The 22,073-nt window shown below is 42.0% G+C and overlaps 1 protein-coding gene across 3 annotated transcripts in view; it reads right to left on the bottom strand.

Annotated features, from left to right (window-relative positions):
- slc8a1b (solute carrier family 8 member 1b) overlaps nucleotides 1–22,073 on the bottom strand; it is a 150,463-nt gene that overhangs the window by 10,096 nt on the left and 118,294 nt on the right. For all 3 annotated transcript variants that reach the window (XM_080481253.1, XM_080481254.1, XM_080481255.1), the window contains exons 6-7: nucleotides 19,924–20,069; nucleotides 15,033–15,132 (exon numbers count right to left, since the gene is read on the bottom strand). In XM_080481253.1, coding sequence (XP_080337379.1) covers nucleotides 15,033–15,132; nucleotides 19,924–20,069 — 246 coding nt within the window. The remainder of the gene's footprint in view (nucleotides 1–15,032; nucleotides 15,133–19,923; nucleotides 20,070–22,073) is intronic.

Raw genomic sequence — 22,073 nt, 5'->3', positions numbered from 1 at the left:
AAACCGAAACAGTTTGGGAACCACTGCTTTAGAACCTGTTTTTAAGATCCTTAAAGAGTCTGAGTGGTATAAATGGCTGTTTTTCTTGGTTTTTCACTGCCTCGTGTGTTTGTATCCCACCTTGGTGTTCTTGTGCTGCAGCTTTATGGACCATAAGTATTCTGATTAAACTTTGACCGGATAAAAATCATTTCATCTCAACACTTCTGTACGCTCACATTGATCCTATCCAAGTGGAATTATGATCAGGTTGGGAGAAGTGGTGAAACCCTTTGATCTGATGTGAAAAACATTGAATTGCTTCTAGTTGTTTGAGCTCTGTGGGTGATACTGGTTTGTAATGTCATCGCATGACGCTTCACCTACCATGTTTTGGGGAAAGGTGAAGAAAAAGGCCGTGGCAAAAGCAAAACTGGTCGATATATGAAAGTCTCCTTTTCTTCAGAATCTGAACAAAGTGAGAGTTTCTTTGGTGTTTTCAAAGGAACACAACAAACTTTACTTAACAAATCCATCTTCAACACTTCCAGGTAAGTGTTCACATAAACAGGACAATTTGAAGTCTCAATCAGAGAGAGTTAAATACTTTATTGATTCTTTTTGTTGTTGCTTCACTGAGTCTTGTATCTTTTCTTGGAATCGCTTTTTGTTTGGAATCTTTTCTGGAACCCTGACAAAAGTGAAACGATACGTCTGTGGTCTGTGTCTCTTTTGAGTCAACATCTTTGAGCGTTTCTCCTAAATAAAGACATGGACGTGTGACTGCTCCCCTGTCTCTGTTATCCGGTTCACTTTCAACCTCACGACTACGAGCTCTCCCAGTCACAGACATCAGGTTCAAAACGTTTCCTTTCTACACATCGAATCTTCTGATTATGGTGACTGTCAAAATAAAATTACCAAGTTTCAGGAGAATAGATGGACTGGGAGTCATGACACCACGGAGAAAACATTGTTCTTATGGTCCATCTACTGAGCACGTGCAGAAGAAATATTTACTACGGCTGTGGTGCGCAGGACCAGTAGCAGTGTTTCTGAAAAATTGTGTTTTCGCCTGTTTCCACGGCGAAAAAAGTTTTATTCCTTTTTGTTTCCTTCCAGAGATTATTAAAGGCTTGAGAATAATAATAATAATCTAGACCAGCGGTTTGCAACCTTTATGACCGAAAGATTTTTGGACTTTTTTTGTGATTTTACATCAAATGAAATTTGTCTGGAGCCACAAAAGATGTTAACTATCTGGAAAAATAAAGTGTCTAAAAAAAAACCCAAAATGGCTTTATATCCTAAAAACTAACCTTGCTTTCATGATGTTTCAAAACACAATTTATATATTTATTTTTCTGATTTTGTAGCCAATTTTTGCAATTGTTTTTGCATCTTGGCTATCTTAACCATTTTAGTTATTTATATATATTTTGTTAATTTTCTCACAGTTTCAGCTATATATACCATTTTTAGTGATTTTACCATTTATGCAGCCATTTTTTTTCTTGTATTATTACATTTTGAGTTCCGCCATTGTCGTCCTCGTCCATTTACTAGGGCAGCATGTGCAGAAGAAATATTCACTACAGCAGTGGTGTTGCAATAAAGGGAGTAAAAGTGTAAAGTTATAGAAGAACATCTCTCATTTAGAGATAACAAACTTAATTATAGCAGAAGTACTTGTACTTCAGTTATCCTCCGAGGAGTTACGGACAGCACGGCTGTTAAGCTTCACCCTCTGCTGTAAAGATTAAACTTACAAGCCACCTTGATATTAAAGTCATTAAACACAAGTCATGAACCACATCCAGACTTTGTGTTGAGCAATTAATACACATCAGCGTGTAGTAACACAATAATTAATGTACTCTAACACGGCCAATACTTTCCTCGTAGGTCATGCACTCTGTTTAATGTAATTAAATATACATGCATCAAACCATCAACTATGAATGACCAGTAGAAGGTCAGTACAGTGACCGGCAGCCTCGTCCTCTGCCATGGTTTGGAACAATGCGCAGGCCCAGACACTTGGTTATGAATTATAAAACAAGACCTGAGCTGTGTCACATTTTCCAGTCAGCAACTCACCATCTGTTATGGCTGAATGGAGCCATGCCTGTCTCACTTTCTCTTTATTTCTGGTTATATGTTTTTACCACCACCTCAGCCCTTTGTGCCTCGTTCTCTTCTATTTCTTTGTACCTGTACGTAGAGGTGTCACTTATTTGCCCCCGAGCGTGGCCGAGTGTTTGGAATCCCGCTGGGGAAATGGGCTAAAGTGTCACTCGTTATGCACATGAAGTGCTGCGTGCAGTTTATCAAAGCCACGCTTTAATCAGCGGAATTTTTCCGCACAAGGCTCCTGGTTCAAATCTGGGTTGTGCATGAGTTTGAGTTTTCTGCTTTCCTTCCACAAAACAAAAACAAAATTACCAGTCGGTGGGATTTGAGTTTGTGTGGTCGTCTCTCTCTCTCTCTCTCTCTCTCTCTCTCTCTCTCTCTCTCTCTCTCTCTCTCTCTCTCTCTCTCTCTCTCTCTCTCTCTCTCTCTCTCTCTCTCTCTCTCTCTCTCTCTCTCTCTCTCTCTCTCTCTCTCTCTCTCTCTCTCTCTCTCTCTGTGTGTGTGATGGACTGGTGACGTGTTCAGGATGTACTCCATCGATAATTGCAAGCTTAGATTGTCTTGAAGTGGTCTAGAAAACCGCTGGACATTTATATAGATAGTTTGTATGAATTCATGTAGCTGACACTCCTATCGTCTCACTCTCACTTTTGTCCAATTTGGCTTATATGGCTGTGCTGTTTCATCCCCCTCTCGCTATTTTACTTCCTTTCTTTCCATGCTTGACTGGCACTCTTGCCGTTTCCCTCTGCGTCCAGGCTCAGGTATGCATTATACTGATAAAGTGGTTATCCCAGAGTAATTCTTTTCCACTCTCCCCGTCAGTCCGTCATTCCGCTGATATAGGCTTTGTAAAATTGATTATTCTCTGTCACTTTCTTGTTTTATTCCACTAAATCTCCTTCATCCCTCTACACAACCTCCTGTCACTCAAAACACCATCGACAGCCACTTTATCCGACTCTGAGCAGGGCAATTATGTGAAGCCTCTAAGAAGATGCTGCCCTGGGTTTGCATAACAACATAAAATAAATCGAGAAATCACACAAAGCTGAGGGTAAAACGCTTACTATAGAAAAGATGGTCACTTAACTGTGCAATGTAAAATAAAAATAATCAAAAAATGTTGACCCTAATATATTGGAATATGATAGTGAACAATCGCAATTTATTAATTAAGTGTTGAAATAATGAAGTGTAAATTAAGTGTAAACACATTAAGTGTTTACACTTCTACTTGTGTTGTCGTACTCGAGGTTGGTCTTGGTCTCATATATCACCATATTTTTAAAATCTTGGCCTTTCTTTCTAGTGCCGGGAATGGTATGGACTAGCCAGAACCAGAAGATGGCGGTAGTGCAACTTCACGAATGCCAACTGCCGGTGAACTCAAGTGAGGAAGACGAAGAAGAAGAAGAAGGAGAAGGAGAAGGGAAACAGTCATCAGGGACAAAAAAGCTGCTGATAAGAGAGAGAGGAAAACAATGTAGATAGACAGAACCAGCAGATGGCAGTAATGCAACCTTATGGATGCAAACTGCTGTTAAACCCAAAAGAAGAAGAAGAAGAAGAAGCTGGACTGAAATAAATTCTATGTTTCTATGGTTTATGTGGCCAATCAGATTGAGTTGTACTGCAGTAGACTGTGTTAACGATCACTTCATTATTTCAAATCTGGTGGCGACAGGCCAGAAATTGGAAGCAAGAAAAGCACCAAAATCATGCAAGCCTGTGAGAACTGCAGATGCACTTGATAAAAACAAAACAAAACAAAAAAAACAGGTTGTACAGTTATATCTCGTTAACATTAAGTCAAAGAAGACAAAGATCACTGTTATCAGAGATATCGTGTACTTAACAGTTTGTTCATTCACCGTGTGTCAGATCGCGATCGCAGCTCTGACCTCCTCCTTATTTGGCCTCGTCTCACTTCGGGTTCGCACGTGAGCGAGCTTCTATGTCTTTTACGTCTCGCCGATCGCGCCGACAAACTCCCGTTTTTATAGGTCAAGGCAACTGATGAGCGACTGCAGCCCCCGTCAAACGTGCTTGTTAGCCGAGCGAAGTGCGAGTCCACGAGTGTGTCAGTGTGTAGGACTGTGTTTTCTTAAGCTGATCTGGCCGGCGCCCAGGGAACTCGTAACAGTCACTCGTACAGCTGTCGGCCTCCAATAACAGACAGACACGTATGTCTACGAACTTACACACACACACACACACACACACACACACACACACACACACACACACACACACACACACACACACACACACACACACACACACACACACACACACACACACACACACACACACACACACACACACACACACACACACACACACACACACACACACACACACACACAGGGGGTCTTGAAACTGATGTGACCAAACAAGCTCCTGGGCAGAAAAAAAAAACAAAAAACCCAGGAGTAGCTCAAAAACAACCCATCAATCACTCTCTATTACAGACACTCTGGATAATTTATGTCAGGATGCATACACCTCAGCCACCAGGGAAGAACCAATGTACTGAGATCAAAGGAGAAGAGACACACTCATGGGAAAAGGACGGAAATAATACAAGCAAACAGGACGACCTGGCACGTTTTCAGGAAAAAACTAAACATAAAAAAAAAACTATACATGTGATCATGTGACAGAATTTAAAACCCGAACACTGCAGGAAATATCATACTGACAGTCGAGAAAGATGGCCTGTCATTCATTCGCGCTTCTTCAAACATCCCTGACTATGCGCCTCTCATTACCGCCCGTCTGACATTGACGGTTTAAGGCGAGTCACACGAGTGAAACGCCGCGGTTCTCACAAAAGAAACGGCAGCCAAAGTTTCAGAAGCGTCTTCTGAAGGGCAGTCCATAATGCCCAAAGTCTCCTCTCTCCTGTCCATTAGAAATCCTTCTGCACACACGGATTAGTTTGAGCTACTTTTCATGAGATGTTTCCACAATCTTCTCCCAAAATGATCCGTTTTTATTTCCTCAAGGTCTTTTACTGTTCTATGACGGCTGTGTGACCGACTGTGTGTGCATGTGGTGTGTGAGGGTGTCAGGATTCATGCTGACACGCTCATGTTTATATTCATGTTCCGCTGGTCCTGTCATCCACAAACACACGCACGCACGCACGCACGCACGCACGCACGCACGCACACACACACACACACACACACACACACACACACACACACACAGTCAAGCTGTCAGGCGGCAGAATCACCAGAGAGCCTCATGAAGACAGTTGACAGCTAAACGAAGCTGAATTGCATCTTCATGCATGATGTGAAATGAAGTTATTAACCTAACTTTACAGGTCAAAACCTCGGAAAAATCAAGCCTCTGTTGTGAACGTGCTCGCAGTCGATGCATACATGAACTTCATAATCAATCACTAGTACGTCTATTGTTGACTGTTTATGACAAATAAGACAAATTACAGTTTGTCTACATTAAGGGCCAGTTTACGCCTGGCAGTAACGGGAGCTTCGGGTTCTCCGATCACCCGATGCAGGCTGTTTACACTTTGGATTGTGTTACTACCTCCACGTCTTGCCCACTCTAAACTGTACTGAGGTCTGAGTGTGAGCTTGGGTGTACGTCTGTGTTGTGACGGACTGGTGACCTGTCCAGGGTGCATCACTTTGTGTTAGTTGGTACCGAAACTGTGATCATGGTCTTGATAAAGGTGGTAGAGATCTATCATTTACAGCCAATCGGCCATGACCACTGAGATCAGGGTTGTGAAAGACATTTCCGTTCAGGGGCCACATATTTCATCTTGAGTGGGCTGGACTGCAAAACCAAACAAATAACTACCAATAATTACTACAATCTCAACATGAAGTAAATTTCAATGAAAAAAACTAAAGCGAAATGTCCAAACTGGACCGAACTTATTCTCACAGTCGCCCTCAGGAAGACGTACAGGTCCACCCAGGAACCGTACCACCAGATTCACACACACGAGTGCAATACGTATACTAAACAACCTTAATCATCATGTGCAAGGATGTATGTTTATTATATGTGTATCTTCAGTATTTCAGTTTTTTATTTGCTCATATATATTTATAGTTTTTCACCTTTGTATGTATTTATTTTTGTTGTACTGCGCACCACAGTCTCCTAATGTCATTGTACCTGTACAGTGACAATAAAACTTCTATTCTATTTTATTCTATTCTAGAAATTCACCTATAGCAGTTGCATTACGCACGTTTTTACAATCTTACCCTGACAGCCTGGCTTTAAGACTAATGCTTGACCAGGTCTTGGAGTTAATTCCTAAGAAATGTATTTAAAAAAAAAAAAAAAAAAAGGTTTTCTTTGAAGTTTTTACTATTTGCTTGGACCGGATTGGAGCTATGTCTATGAGACACCTACATGACCCGTAGCGGCCATTTTCCATCTCCGGCGTTTAAATATCGACATGACACATGCGTCCATTAAGAACACGCCCACCCGGAGGAGGCGGGAGACGAACTCCACGACGTGGACTCAGTAATTAGAAGGCAGTGGAGTGTGGAGTGGTCACACATCAATCTCTTTTTACTTTCTTTCACCATTTTCCCCCCATTATCTGTCCTAACAATCCCTCAGTCCCCCTTGATTTCCTTTCGATTGATTTTTCTCTCTCTGTCGAGCCTTTGTTTGCGCCTGAGTCAGTCTCTGAACAAAACCCTGTGAAGACAAAAAAAACCCTACAAAAACAAATAAATAAATAAACTGTCTGTGCCTTCCTATTCAGCATTGTGTGAAATTGTTGGGGGCAGAGGAGGCCAAGAGGTTGAGAGGAGCGGAGATCCTTGACCCCCGTCAGCTCCCTGTAGCGCGGCCGCCCGCCGATGAGTCAATTCCAATAATTGGGACTAATAAAGCACCATTAGTTTAGTTTGAATGCTGGCAGAAGAATCATCCATTTGTCAAAGGATGATGAAGAAATTATCTTTTAAAATTCAAAACACCAGGGCAATAAACGAGTACGGTTCCTTTGAGCCCCGTGAAAGCGGTTTCATATTTAGCTCTCAAGTTCAGATCATTAACTTTAACTTGTTAGCAACTGGTTGTTCTAAAATAAATAAGACTGAATGACACATCAAACCCAAACAGTTAATTAAAATTAGGCAGGGAGGGATGATTTAAAGAAGTGGAAAAAAATGGATGTCTCCTGTGTCAACGCCGCACGAACGGCCTCCTAATACGCCACCGAGATGAATGTTGGGGTTCGTTCACACTTGACGGGTTGAATTCCATTAAAACAAACAACAGAGCCAGGGCTTTGTAAATGACACTCGTTTGTGGCGAACACCGCCACGTGAACACTCGTCAGGTCTCCGTTGAGGATGAGGCGTCATGTGCAGTGTGGTTTGGAGTCGACGTGCAGGACGGAGCGAGGGTCAAACACAGAATGTGACGAATGCATGCCATCGCTGCTGTCTGCAAATAAACATAAGTAGTGCAATAAAAAACTATAGATCGCCAGAGGGGAAAAAAAAAAATACAACCATAACAATCCCATATCAGCTCAGCTCAGACGGTCTGTTAGTTCTAGAGTATCGTCGACATAGTAAAAATGTATATTATGCCTCAAGCCTATCTGAAAAGCACGAGTAAAAATGCAATGTTTTGTTCGGACTAAGATCCCGTTTACACGCCAATGTTTCAAGTGAAAAAAACCAAAAAAAACAACATAATTTTTGTTGGTAAGCAATATCTTAATATGTTAGCAGCGTACAGCGTTCGCCATGCCCTTTGGTAAAACGTCGGGAGAATTGATCTCCTAGTGAAAATATTCAAGATTAAAACAGTTATGAAAACCAGGAGGATGGTTCGCACAAAGGAATCACACCAGCAGGGCCAACACATACCAACACATTGACAGGGGTTATACAACATTAACTAGAACAATGGTACTTTAAAAGTCGTTCAAATCTGTATGTAATATGTTGTTATACAGCATGGGAGTCAAACAGAAGTCAACATAAGGCACGTAGACCTAAACGGGCCTGTAAAAGGCTCCAACCCGGCCAAACCAGAAAATCTAATTGTAGAAATTCCAAAGAAAACATTGATTAAAATAAACAAAGCACATTATGTAAGATTCACGGACACAACACAACACAACACAACATTCTAACCCTAACCTTAACCCTGTCAGGGTAAGTTTATAAAAACACCCCTAATGCAACAGCTAAAGGACTTATATATTTTTTGGGACATTTCACTGTATTTTCTACCAGAATGTTTAACTAAAATTGGCTTAATGTTGACATTGTAGTCATTTTGTGACACTATAGACATTTTAATCATGTATACTCTGCAGCACAACAAAGAAAACATTTAAAATTTTAATTTAAAGGTTATCATGGCACTATTTTACTGGTCTGGTCCCTGAACTAAAATGAGTTTGACATCTCTGACATACGCTGAATATTCAAGCACTGAAGGCTCCTTGCACAGCCTTCGTGATCACCTTCGAACATCAGATTATGAGGGCGGAGGCCGTGATTGATTTCCGTCGGTCAGCTGCCATTTCTCATACCATGTCATGACAATTGATAAACGACAGTGGACCATTTTGCACAAAGCGTTGAGTGTTTTTTTTTTTTTGCCCTTCAAAACGGACAGAATTACTCCTGCAACATGTGACCTTATCCATCGAAGTGCATGGAAGAAAAAGAAAACCTTTCCAGAGCCCATTAATCATCAGGAAGGAAACAGTATTTGATTTAAAAAAAAAAAAAAGCGTTTCATACTCTTGATTTGTAAATATAAACAAGTGCATTGAGAATTCAACCTTCTCTGCAGCCTCTGTAAGTTAGTCGCTGCACGTTAACCACGATGAATAAATACAATCTTCTCAAACTTCTCTGTAAAAGATTATCTGGGGGAATAATCTACCGTTAGCCAAGTAACACACACACACACACACACACACACACACACACACACACACACACACACACACACACACACACACACACACACACACACACACACACACACACACACACACACACACACACACACACACACACACACACACACAAAAGCAGCACACTGGCATTTTCAAGGGGCTTTAAAGGCTAAACGCCGGCCTCTCACTTCTAGATGAATGTCACCGTCTCAGCAGGGTTTTGTGTGCGTGTCCGTGTGAACAACTGTGCACGTCAGTGTTCGCGCCAAATTGGTGTTATGATGCGTTGACCTAAAGTTCAAGTCGTGGCAGATTTTAAATGTCTTTGCGAGGGCTGCCATCTTCGCAGAGGAGCTGCATCTTTCTCGTCTAATGTTTTTCCTTCAGTGGAATCGGCGTTTCCGGGGGGGTTTCTCAGCCGACCCGACACTTTGCTTGCGGGGTGGAGATGAGAGCAATAAAAACAACTTGTCTTCGCGTCTACGGCCAACACACGGACAAGCGAGTGCTTTTTAAAGGGATTTCAATCTCGAGTTCAATCTAAAAATGTTGGAGAGGAGATAAGAGCGAGAGAGAGAGAGAGAGAGAGAGAGAGAGAGAGAGAGAGAGGGGCAGGGGTAATAACATGCGGGAAAGAGAAAGTAAGAGGTAAGAAAGAAGAGAAGAGATGAGATTAGACGACGCTGGCTTATCAGTGTGTGAATTAAATCCAGCACGGCTTCAGTCGGAGCCGCTCTGGATTTTGTTGGAGTCCGTGAAACAGCAGTGTGTTTCTGAAGGGATGAGCTGCCAAGTTACAGCATGTCTCCATTTGGGCCCGTTGTGTGTGTGTGTGTGTGTGTGTGTGTGTGGCATGTCCATGTGTGCGTCCAAGCCCACATGGGTTGTTCAAGACAAGGGCACAAAAATGTCCCATCGCGGAAATCCTCCATTTATGTTTTTTTCCTCTTCATCTCTTGATGACGAGTTGTTTTAACTCACTGTAAGCTCATCTTTCTTCTTCTCCTCCTCCTGTTTTTTCATGCCCGTCTCTTCCTCTCCCAAGCCAAGTTACAGGTTTTTTTTTTGAGGGGGGTTTCAGTGCAGAACATTAAATCAAGCCTCTGCTCTATTTTCCTGTAGCCTCGCCTTACACCCGCTCTATTTTTCTCCGATACGTTCATCCTTCTTCTCCTATCACCGGCCTCCACCTCTCCACACACACACACACACACACACACACACACACACACACACACACACACACACACACACACACACACACACACACACACACACACACACACACACACACACACACACACACACACACACACACACACACACACACACACACACACACACACACACACACACACACATCCATTTCTCAGTCCGTTCATTAATCCAGCCCAGGGAAGGTGACCTGGCTCGGCCATATGTCACAGCCAAATATCCTCATTTCCTCCACATGCCTCCACCACGGATTGAACTTGTTACTGTTGGCGGGAAAAGTAATTAATCTTTGACCTTTTTTCAATGTTTGATAATTAAGCGGAGAAACCCGATAGAAACGGAGAGCGGGAGGAATGAAACCTGAGACGAGGCGGGGGTAAACGGCAGCAAAATGAAGTGGAGAGCAGTCTGTAAACATGAGTGGAGTCATTTTTACAGATAAATCCACCAGAGCTTAGTCAGAGCTATCCTGTGCTTAAGTAGGATTCAATTCAGGCTCATTCATACTGCGCCAAAAACAAACAAAAAAAAAAAAAACTCAAGTATTCCTCTTGGTGGGCCCACAGTTTGATGGACCTGGATGAGTAAATTGGATGCATTAAAATTTAAGATACACATTTTGGGACCACTCAGAATTTTCCTCCATTGTTGTTATAATCTATGTCCTCGCACATGTGCAGAAGAAGTATGCCAGTTAAAAACACATGGGTAACGTGATGGTGCTGGTTGGCGGGGTTATAGAGGATGCAACGAGTTGCCACCTTATAAACAATCTCAGGTCACATTTACACACAGCGAAACCTGGTTGAACACTACTATTTGCATGTCAAACCTCTAGGTGGCAGTGTACTACGCATAGACTACAAGAAAATATTGACTGAAGTTTTTATAACAGTGACGTTAAACTCCGCCTCCTCCTGAGTCTCCACATGAAAATTTAAAGATAGTTTTTCCAAATTTCCACATTGGCTGGAGTTTTCTGATATAATCATTTTCGATGACCTGCAGCTTAGTTTCTGTGTAAACGAATTTAAATATCACAGTTTTCATTGTTTTTGTGTAGTCGGGGCCTAAAACTACAGTCCTTTCTTCAGGGTGAAAGTCCATGTATTTTCTGGTTGAAATGTATTTTCTTGATAGTTTAATCAGATTCACCGTCACACTATTAATTTTGTGTTTTAATGGTGTTTAAGACTTTGCTGCTTTTCATGTTTGGAAAGTTACAAATCACAAATAGCAGTGACTTTCATAAAAAAATAAAATAAATAAAAAGCTTGAGCCTGCTATGTTTGACGACCCTGGTAAACCCGAAAGTTCGTGTTTGGATGCTATACTCCACCTAATGTGTAGTTTTACCAGATATCTCTGAAGGGAGCACCCCGGTAACGACACACAATAACTCTAATGGAAGCACAAGTAGCAGGATGTGGCTGTGTTTATTCTCACATAAACTACGTCTATTGTAAAAACAAAGAGTCTTTGTGCTTCCTGGTTTCCCATTGAGGTTTATTTTTTGGGAGCCGCGCGAGCTGGCATCGCTCGAACTTCACCAATTTAGCCGAGTTCCACGAGGAAACAACTCTTTAAAAGCCCGCTGGGCGTGAACGGCACAATGTAGTAAAAACCAGTCAATGAAAGCTGAGATGCGATTGATTTTAAATGGATCCCGGCTCCCCGTAGCTCCGAGCAAATATTTGCACCGCGCATTCATACTGGCACGCGGCTCGTTTCAAGAAATGAATGCTTCCACATTTCTCTCCGCCTTCGTTTTAATTTCCTCAGCGTGAATTTGATTCCCCTCATCAGTTGTTTGGGGCTTCCTGTGTGCCGCTCCATCTCTTTGCTCTTGTTTCGCGCGTCGTCTCACAGCTGGATGCCAACTTCCTGTTTGATCTGCGAGCGTCCAATCGGCTCCCGATCTCAATCGCTTTGAACGATCCCCAATCCAATCAGCTTCAGACTGAAGGAGTGTGTCTGAAACTACCTTTTAACTGTTGTCTCTTTAATGCAAACACACACACACACACACACACACACACACACACACACACACACACACACACACACACACACACACACACACACACACACACACACACACACACACACACACACACACACACACACACACACACACACACACACAGGCACAAATCCACACACAAACACACACACACACACACACTCTGTCAGCCGAGACAAGCTAATCCCAGATAACAGAGCAAAGACAGGCCTTTTCATTAATGGCATCAGCTCGCCAACAAAGGCTGGCTGACAGGCCGGCTAACCAAAGCACACACACTTGTACAAGTACACACACACACACACACACACACACACACACAATGAAGTTATTTGAAGACACTAAGGAGATTGTGCAGGCCGCAGACAAACAATGCACTAATAGAAATGCTCTTCTGGAGAGAGCAGTAGCAGATTACAACCCCCTCCGCCCCCCCACCCCCCAATGCATTCGCAGTAATTCGTTGTGCCGCTTTTCATAAATGCACAGAAATGTATTCTTCCTGTTTCACTGTTAACACTGATCGTTATTTCGCCTCATACTAAGAAAGCAGACTGTTGAATTCTTGGGTTGGAAGCAAATGACTGTTTTTCTTTATAATATATGGAGTAAATTAAGGATTACAATGGAAACTATGTATTATATACAGTATGCAGTCTGATAAAACAACAAAAACTTGGTGTAAGAGTTTGTTGTGTTCAGATAATTGGAAAATTTCAGTCCAGGAAGTTTCATCAACCGTGAGAATGAGGAGATTAGTTTACGTCTCCACAATAAACCGCAATTATATGCTATTTCTTATGCTTAGTAAAGAAGGCTAATTTGAGATTTTAAATGAATGTGTGTTGGCCCTGTCCATCACCTGCATGATCGAACTAAGATTCAATAAATAGGTGGCATCGGTGCTCTTAACCTGAACCAGGAAAGTGGCTGACAGGAGAGATTATTATTCAGTTGGCTGTTGAATTTAAATGATTCCTCCGCAGTAAGAACTTTCTTGAAGCTTTTAGTTTCCCCTCTCCTCCCAGTAAAGAGCTGCAGTAATGTTCGGCTTCCTCCAGAGGGCAAGTTTCCACTAGGAACCAATCGGCTGTGAAGATTCTGCAGCGCTGCTGCTTTCTGTTTCCAGTCCTCCACCGACCTGCGTCCTCTCTCTTCTCTCCGACACACACCTCCGCTCGTTTGTAACCGAGTTCTGACGTCTTCTTTGACGTTTTCATAGCTTACTCATACCTTTTTTTCTTTCTTTTTCTTTCATTGCATTCGTCATGTGTCACGTCGTCTCGTTCTCCATCTTCACGGTACATTAACATCATCGAGGGTGAGACGCTGATGTGGCAACGCTGCTGAATAATCCCGTCCGGGAGGATTTTATGAGCTCTGCAGTTCTGATCCACGCCACTAAAACGACCCATTAGAACATTTTCATCGGTTTTACCGCAGAGATTGTTTTTCTCCCGACACACACCCTTGTTGTTCTGTTGTCATGCGGGTTGAAACACTCCCTCACCCCGACAACTGCCCTGAACTTTACCTCCCTTCTGGCCAGCGGACGCCGGTCCAACCCATCAAAAGGCCGATTCACCGTGCACACACTCACACACACACACACTCGACTCCACAGAGGCGTGAAATGACGTCGTTTTACACAGAGAGCGACTGTTCGTGAAATTTTGGATATTTCGGATTAAATTGATCATCAGAACAAATCGAGCTGAACGGCGGAGGGCTCAACACACGGCAAAGCTGCAGCTGTTCACACTAAAAGGATTCTTTATGCCAAACACTTCATCACACAAGCACATCTGCTCCACACACTGATCAGCCATAACATTATGACTATTGATCGGGGAAGCGAAAGACACTGATTGCCTCTACATTATGAGAGGTGTTATTGGGCGGGTTATATGAGGTAGCAAGAGAACATTTTGTCCTCAATGTTGATGTGTTAGAAGCAGAAAAACTGAGTTTGACACGGGGTAAATGGTCATGTCCATATGAGTGGGTTAGAGAATCTCTTGTTGGGCGGTTCACGATGGTCAGTATCTGTTAAAGGTGGTCCAAGGAAGAAAAAGCAGTGAACTGGCGACATTATGCTGCAGTCGAGGTGAACGTCGGGACGTCGTTGCCTCCTAATTTCTTTGCCGATTGAACAGAATTTTTAATTGAGATTGGTCAACTAGTTTACAAACATAAAATATTCATTTAACTTCAACATGAATGCAAATGTTAGAGGTCATTACTCTGACCAACTGTGTGATCTTAGACTGGTCATCATTACAGCGTCTCTGGGTAAATGATGTCAGTGTGGTGAGGTAGTACTGGTTCAATGCGGCGGCTTGTGCATGGCTTCAGTGCCAGCGCTTTTTTTTTCTTTTTTAAAATTCTGGCACAGCTACAACTCGCTGCTTGGTTTTCATGCTGAAAATCAAAGTCCTGCTAAACTACACTTGATTCACAAGATGGGATCTCTATGATTCCATCGTCACGAGGGAGTTAACTCTAAATGGTGACAAGTAGCTGTAAAACAGAAATGGGCTTAAACTGAGAAGCGAGGTTGCAGATGGTAGTGACAAGTTTCATCTCTGCGCCACAACACCACCTTGATTTAGCAGATTAATCACAAGCCTCCCCCAACATGTAATCCCCTCCACATTGGTTACAGAGAGCCCAGAGTACACAGCGTCAGGCAGGCGGTCACAATGCTCAGGCCGAAGCCATACGAGAGCACACAGGTCTTACCCGCACTGACGGTGATGGCTTCTATGAACTGGTCTCTCCAGCTGTTGGTTCCCACCAGCAGAGCCAGGTTGGTCTTCTTTATCAGCTTGTCCACTGTGTTCTGCCAAAAGGACAAAAACACAGGATACGATTATGCTCAAAATGTCAAGTTACGTCATCGGCTCATTCAGTCGGGAGGATTGGTTCGTGCATAATAATTCGTCTTTTAACATTTCGAACAACAAAAGGAACAGTCAAGCGTGAACATAGTTCAGACAACTTCATTCAACACCCGATGGACAATTACCTGCGTTCGCCACTTGATACTCACAATTTTCACCAGCAACAGATTGCTTCACACTCTTATATATGTACTGTATATATCTTATACATATTGTTATTGCGAGTTCCATCAATATCCCACAGCTCTTGGTAATGATCCAAAATAATGTATAACAAATATTAAGAGAAAGGTGTTAATGTACGGAACATTTCCAAACGCCATGAAGCTACGATACATAAACATTATATTACTAAGACATCGTGAGGTGATAAATAGCCGTTGCCCGATAACTGACTATCTGTTAAAAATTGCATTGTATATATAAAAGTATGAATGAATAAAAGTGTCTGTGAGTCTTGGAAAAGCAGAAATCAATGACTTCCTCTTTGACACACTTCCACTGAGCCACGGGCAGGACAAAGGAGCCCGTCATGTTGGGTCAGAGGGAGGAAAGGATCAATTTGTGGTTATAATTGATTTAAAATTTCATTGCTGAATAGTGAAATGGTCAGTCCTTTATTTTTCTCACAGTTATTAGAACACGGAGGGAAAAAAAACAACACACTTGCTCCCAGCTTTCGTGTGCTAAAGATAGAGAATTCCTGCTGTGTAGAAAATAGACCTTCACCTTTTCCCCAGAAATTCAACCTGACAGTTCGTCTCTCACCTCAAATTCAACATAGAGCTTCTTTTATTTTTTCTTTCCTCGATCCGAATTACGTTTGACTGTTTATATGTTACGACCGCGTCTCCATCTGTGGACTCAACTATAATCACACCGGTTTTCATACATTCTCATTGCATAATACAGCTAAAATATCTACACAGTGTACAAGTACAAGCGTTTATTAAAGTAAACATCTCCAGTCTTTCTTATGCCTTCAGAGATTTTTCGCTTTGCACAATATTTCCCCTTTTCTCTCTCGCTCGCCTTCATTTACTTTCTGAATTCAAAGTATTTATTATTTCTTTGATGTTTTCTTCAACCGGAAAGAAACTATGACAGATTGAGATAACAGCAAACACTTGAGCACTGCACACACACACACACACACACACACACACACACACACACACACACACACACACACACACACACACACACACACACACACACACACACACACACACACACACACACACACACACACACACACACTAATTAGTGGCGCGATGGGGATAGCTTTCGCTTCTTTCCTGCACTTCAGAGAGACACTGGGATGCTAATTGTGTTGAATGGCGCTCATGGGTGTGAATAGTGCGTCACCACTGCTGCTGTGGACACACACACACACACACGCACGCACGCACTCACACACGCACGCACGCACACAGAACAAGATTTACTGAGCCTCCTGTATCGTTGAGTTTTTAGTTAACTATTCTCTGCAAAGTAGTTCCAGTTAATTTTTCAGTTTTTTCCCCCTCGTCTGGTTTCAAATCTTTTCTCTTCATTATTTTCGATGCAGGTGCACGCGTCTCTGCAGGAGGCAAATATTCACATCACTCGAAATAGATGAATGATTGTGTCGACCAATATAAACTGCTGCAATGAAATCAACCAGCCTTTCCTTTTATAAACTAACGTTTACGAGAGTAATGACAGAAAATATTGTTTTGAATAGTCTAGGCTGTGCAGTGAAGCTGTGTTGAAAGTACATGCAGCAAATAGATATATCAATATAGCTTCTCTTTTCTTCTTCCATAAACATGTTAAATGGTTCCAATGATATTTGAAAAAAATGTGCTTCTTTATTTCTATTTGTAATTTCATAATGTAACTAGTTTTGCACCAGTTGGTAAGTTTTTTTTTATGATCGTTTAATTAAAAATGTTGTTAAATGTAACAAAACGTAAAAAAATTGAGAATGACATAATTTTAGACTGTTAAAATCTCATTTATTCAATTGTCACTTGAAAGCGTTGTTGTATAAATGGGTCTCCGTTACTTTTACTTGTCATTGTGCTTAAATAAGATTAATTTCACTGGAGTGAATATTTTTCAATTGGACCTATTTCTGTTGAGAACAGCAAAGTAAATTATTCTGGTCTGTCAGGATCACTAACAATGACTTCGGTTTGGCTTTCAGGAGCAATAAGAAAGCTAATTTCATTCCTGTACTTGTAGAAGCAGTGACATAAATATGACAACCGACACGGTAACGATCAAAGACGAGGACGATGTGCTCAAATCTGATCTGGACTGACGACAATGAATTCATTCGAAAGCAAAAAAGTGAACTTCCTGTTCTGACCCTCACCTGCTTTCCTCCCATCGTGAGAAACGAGGGCGTACTTCACTGTGTGCCGACGCGAGTCACTATAGGAAGCGTTCGTTCACACAAATACACACAATTTCATGCATGAACTACTTGACAAAGTATAGCATCCTGTCAAGTGGCGAGCTATTACCGGCTGTTATTAACTGTCTGTCCAGAATGAGCATGAAGGTGGAGCCACACACACACACACACACACACACACACACACACACACACACACACACACACACACACACACACACACACACACACACACACACACACACACACACACACACACACACAGTCTTGCCTGCGTGGGAGAGAGAATGCCGGGAAAATGATACGCACATAATCGCACAATTATTTCTTGCATGTATGTACATGTGATACGGGTGAATTTGTATTAACTTCATGTGTGTATCTGAGACTTTTGACACTATGTGCTTCTCAGTCGACCTCCGTATCTAATAACAGAGCAATTACAAGTAATTACTATTCATAATATGGATCTCACTTCATAAATAAACCATTTTTATTCTGATTTAATTCAGTAAAAATGCAAGGATTTGACCAACAGATGTTAATGATGCTGTTTCTGTAAACGACTGCCCTTGAAATGTACTTTAATTCTGTAACATTTCGAATCTGCACTCCAAGAAATTATTATTGTCATATGGTGAATCAACCACTTTCACCTTTGTGTAATGAAATCCACTGATTGTTCAATGTCATACGTGAGTCCTGTGGTTATCGTGTGGATTCAATTTTATGTGGACAGAGACTGATGAGGAGGGACCATAATCTCAGTGAAGTGCACTGGTCACATTTTCAAGTCAAAAAGATTAAGCACCGAGGTTTTCTAATTGCTAAATGGACCTCGTCATGGAGCCATCTTTATTAGGCACACTTGTACTATTTAATTTGAACTCGTGCGCCAACTAAGACATAAATTATGTTTTTATAAAGGTCATGGAGTGTGAGAAGTTTGCAGTGGTACTCCCAGCAGTTTATTAAGAGGTGTGCCTACTATTTTGACCATGAAATACAAAAGGTTTAGTGAGCATCACCTATAAATTCATTTAAAAAATTTTTTTATGAAACACATTTTTTCATATGAAGGTCGTCAAGGTATCCGAGATCGTAATTACAATTGTAACAAACCGAAATGGTTTCACAATTGAAAACAGGCTAAAACTTAGTTATGATTATGTCCATCAGCTACCTCAGGTAGAACTGACTGCACTGGCGGTGAACCAAGTCCTCATCCAATATGGCGGCCATGATGATGCGTCAGCTCTACTAGGCAGCAGCCGCTTTGTGTTTGTCTGCGACAGAGGGAGGTCTGCAAAGTGCAAAACTGCAAAAAGAGCCGCTTTGACGGTTTTAAACCAGTTAGAATTTGTCTGGATGTGTGAAACATGCTAATGATGTGAAATAAAGAAGAAAAAAAAATTGCTATATACACATACAAAACAAAAGTTGTTTTAATGATGTTTACAGGTAAAATGGAGAAATATTTCATCATTGAATTTTAAGCTGTTCTGGCCTTATTTAAAGGTTTTTCCATGGATTTTCCTGCTTTAGCCATTTTAAACATCTTAACCTCTTTAGCTATTTAGTTGTTTATTCCCCCATTTTTTCCTCTTTGTTCCTTTTTTTAAAAAATCTTTCCCAAAATCCTTTATTTTTCCCTTTTCATTTTCCTTCTTTTCCCCTTTTCCTTGAAGCTCCGTCTATAACACATTTAGCTGTTTTAAGCCTGAAAATTGTATAACTTTTGAAAATCAGTTTGGAATGCAAATAAAAAAAAAAAAAAAAAAATCTAAATGTTTGTTTACATGACATATTCTGAAAGCTTCAGGGAGCCGCTACAGAGGAGCTGAGGAGCCACATTTTTGCAGACCTCTGGTCTATGATGTCTTCTGGTGCAGAATTGTGACGCCTGCCTCACAAGTAAACTTCTGATGAAATGCCACATGATTGTACAGATTGAGGTTTCGGGCTCAATATGGGCATGTTTTATGATGATTCAGCGTTCTGGTTTGTGCTGTTCACACTGTCATAAACAATCAGACATACAGGTCACATATGGCAAAAGGTCAGATTTGGGCCATCTCTGCAGTGTGAATGTCGTCTTTGAAACCTGGACTGATGGAGACGGGGATTGAACCACTAACCCCTCAGTACTGGGGGGATCGTAGCCGCTCCAGTAATCACACATGAGCTTCTCGGCACTGGAACAGGGATTGACCAAGACACACATGAATGTGCTCTGCATGGCTGAAGACATTTTTTGAATACAACGATCCCAGATTGGCGGACGTCCTTCATCTGACCACAGAAAAACACACGGACGCCGTCTCACCTTGAACTCATACGATTCCTCTATGATGACCTCCAGTTTGACGTGATCGCCCAACATCGGACGTCCCATTTCAGCAATGCGCCGTTCCTCTTCGTCTTTGCCCATCTGAGCCTCTTCTTCATCTTCCTCTTCTTTCTGCTGTTCCTCTGAAAAGCCACCGGACAACCAAAGTTACAACAGGTCAGGATGTTGGGGACTTCAGTCACACGACGGGAGTAGCAGTCTTTAATATGACATATGAAGCAGTGACTTGTTTCCTCCCACAGTCTGTCCAAAGACATTTGACCTGAACCAATTACTTAAATTTCCTTTTAGTGTGTGACCTCAGCTGGAGCTACTCAGTGATCCTAAATTGGATAAAGCTGTTATAGATGGATGGACCAATGCTCTTGACATTCTCAAATTGATGGGTTATTCATAGAGGTTTGACACATTTTGCCAAATTCAAATCTGAGGTATTTGTGGCAAAAGCATGAATGCAGTCATATGTGCAAGATGTTTTAGACGGCAAAGCAATCTACCATTTCAACTCAGACATACTAGATTACAAGTTTTTTTTTATGAGTTGGAACTGACCAAAGTGGTAGGTCCATACAACAAACAGTGATATTCCCTATTTGAAAGAAACAGAATGTTTGAAGTGAACAAAGCAACTGGGGTCATGAAAACCAGAGTTTTTATCATTTCATTTCCACTTATAGCTAATCTTTGTGTTAAATTAAAAATGGAGACGCGACTGTGGTTTCGACTTACCTAATTAGGTTTACACTCTTCAGTAGTTTTAGAAGCTTCACTAAATGAAAAAAAGTACTTCCTTCCTCAATATTCGCCTGTCTCCTCATTATCCCTGTTGCTCCATCGCTCACACACCAGCCCCCTCTCTTTTCCTTTCTCCGTCTTTATGGTCTGTGTCAGTAATTGAGATTCATTGTAGAGAAGGAACTCAGTGCCGGTATCAAAGGGTGAGGGGGCAGGGAGAATAGCAATGATCAAATTTACCATGGGAGAACGGTTACCCATGTTACTGCCTTCCATTATCGCACAGTGCACCGAGGGTCTACACCAGCTCATTGGCCATTTGTTCCCCTCAGCGGAGCGACTGCATGGAGCTGAAAGCTTGCTCGCACAAACAGCCATGGAGATTTCTGCCAGGGGTACTTCCACTGGCCGTGAACTCCGTCGTAACCAAGAGGAAGAGTTTGGTGTTGTGACTTCCTGTGGTTATCTATAGCATGAGAGGTAAAGGAAGCTGCTTCTTTTATTCATTCCCAAAAAAATCCATCCCACCATCTGACAGTGTGCTCTCCAGATAACAACCAGGTGCTGGTGCCGGTGATTAGCTGGTTCCAATCTGGCACAAAATGGAGCCAAAATGGCCGCTAAAATAAAGCAGCAGTGGAACAGCACTTGCAGGGACGCGATGAGCTCCACCGTCGTTGCTGTTTGGGCTTCCATGTAGGGTAAACGGCTACAGAGGCAGTGACATACGCACCAATTTGGAAAATACGTGCAAAACCTGAACTGAAAGGAGTTTGTCACCCCTGGTTTAAGTAAAGCGTTTTGAAACCACATCGAGCCACTGCGACCTCCTACTAAAACACTTGAGAGCACAGTCAAAGACTTAACGAGGTACGTCCTCAAACGGGGGACACTATTTATGGAGGCGCAACCTCTTGGTCCAAACTTGAATTACCTAATAGGTTCAGGTGCATGAATAAATAGCTCCGAGAGGAAAGCCACCATTGCGGCGGAGCTGCTTGGTCCCAATTACATATCATTTGCCCTTTCAAGGTTCACTTTTAACTAACTGGAATATACAGAGATTTACACTTTTAAGCCCAAACGCGCATCATTACTCGCCATGTAACGGTGATTTAATGAATTAAAATAACAACCTACGCTAAGCCTCATGTGGGACGATGATGACCTGGCAGTAGCCTTGTTAGCTGCACTCCTGTGTGTGTGTGTGTGTGTGTGTGTGTGTAAGTGGACCTGACAGAGGTTGAGTGTTGCAGGGTAAGATGCTGTTTCCTGTCGAAGCTGCTGTCTGCACCATTTATCATTTTGATTTTTTTCCCCCCTCTGGTGTCCTTCACTCTGCTCCTTTGCAGCTCAACTCAATTAAATATAACTGGCTGTGCCTTACAGGC

Source organism: Lipophrys pholis (assembly GCF_963383615.2).
Source record: "Lipophrys pholis genome assembly, chromosome: 15".
In the NCBI taxonomy this organism is placed as follows: domain Eukaryota; kingdom Metazoa; phylum Chordata; class Actinopteri; order Blenniiformes; family Blenniidae; genus Lipophrys; species Lipophrys pholis.
This window is presented reverse-complemented; position numbering and strand designations above follow the sequence as displayed.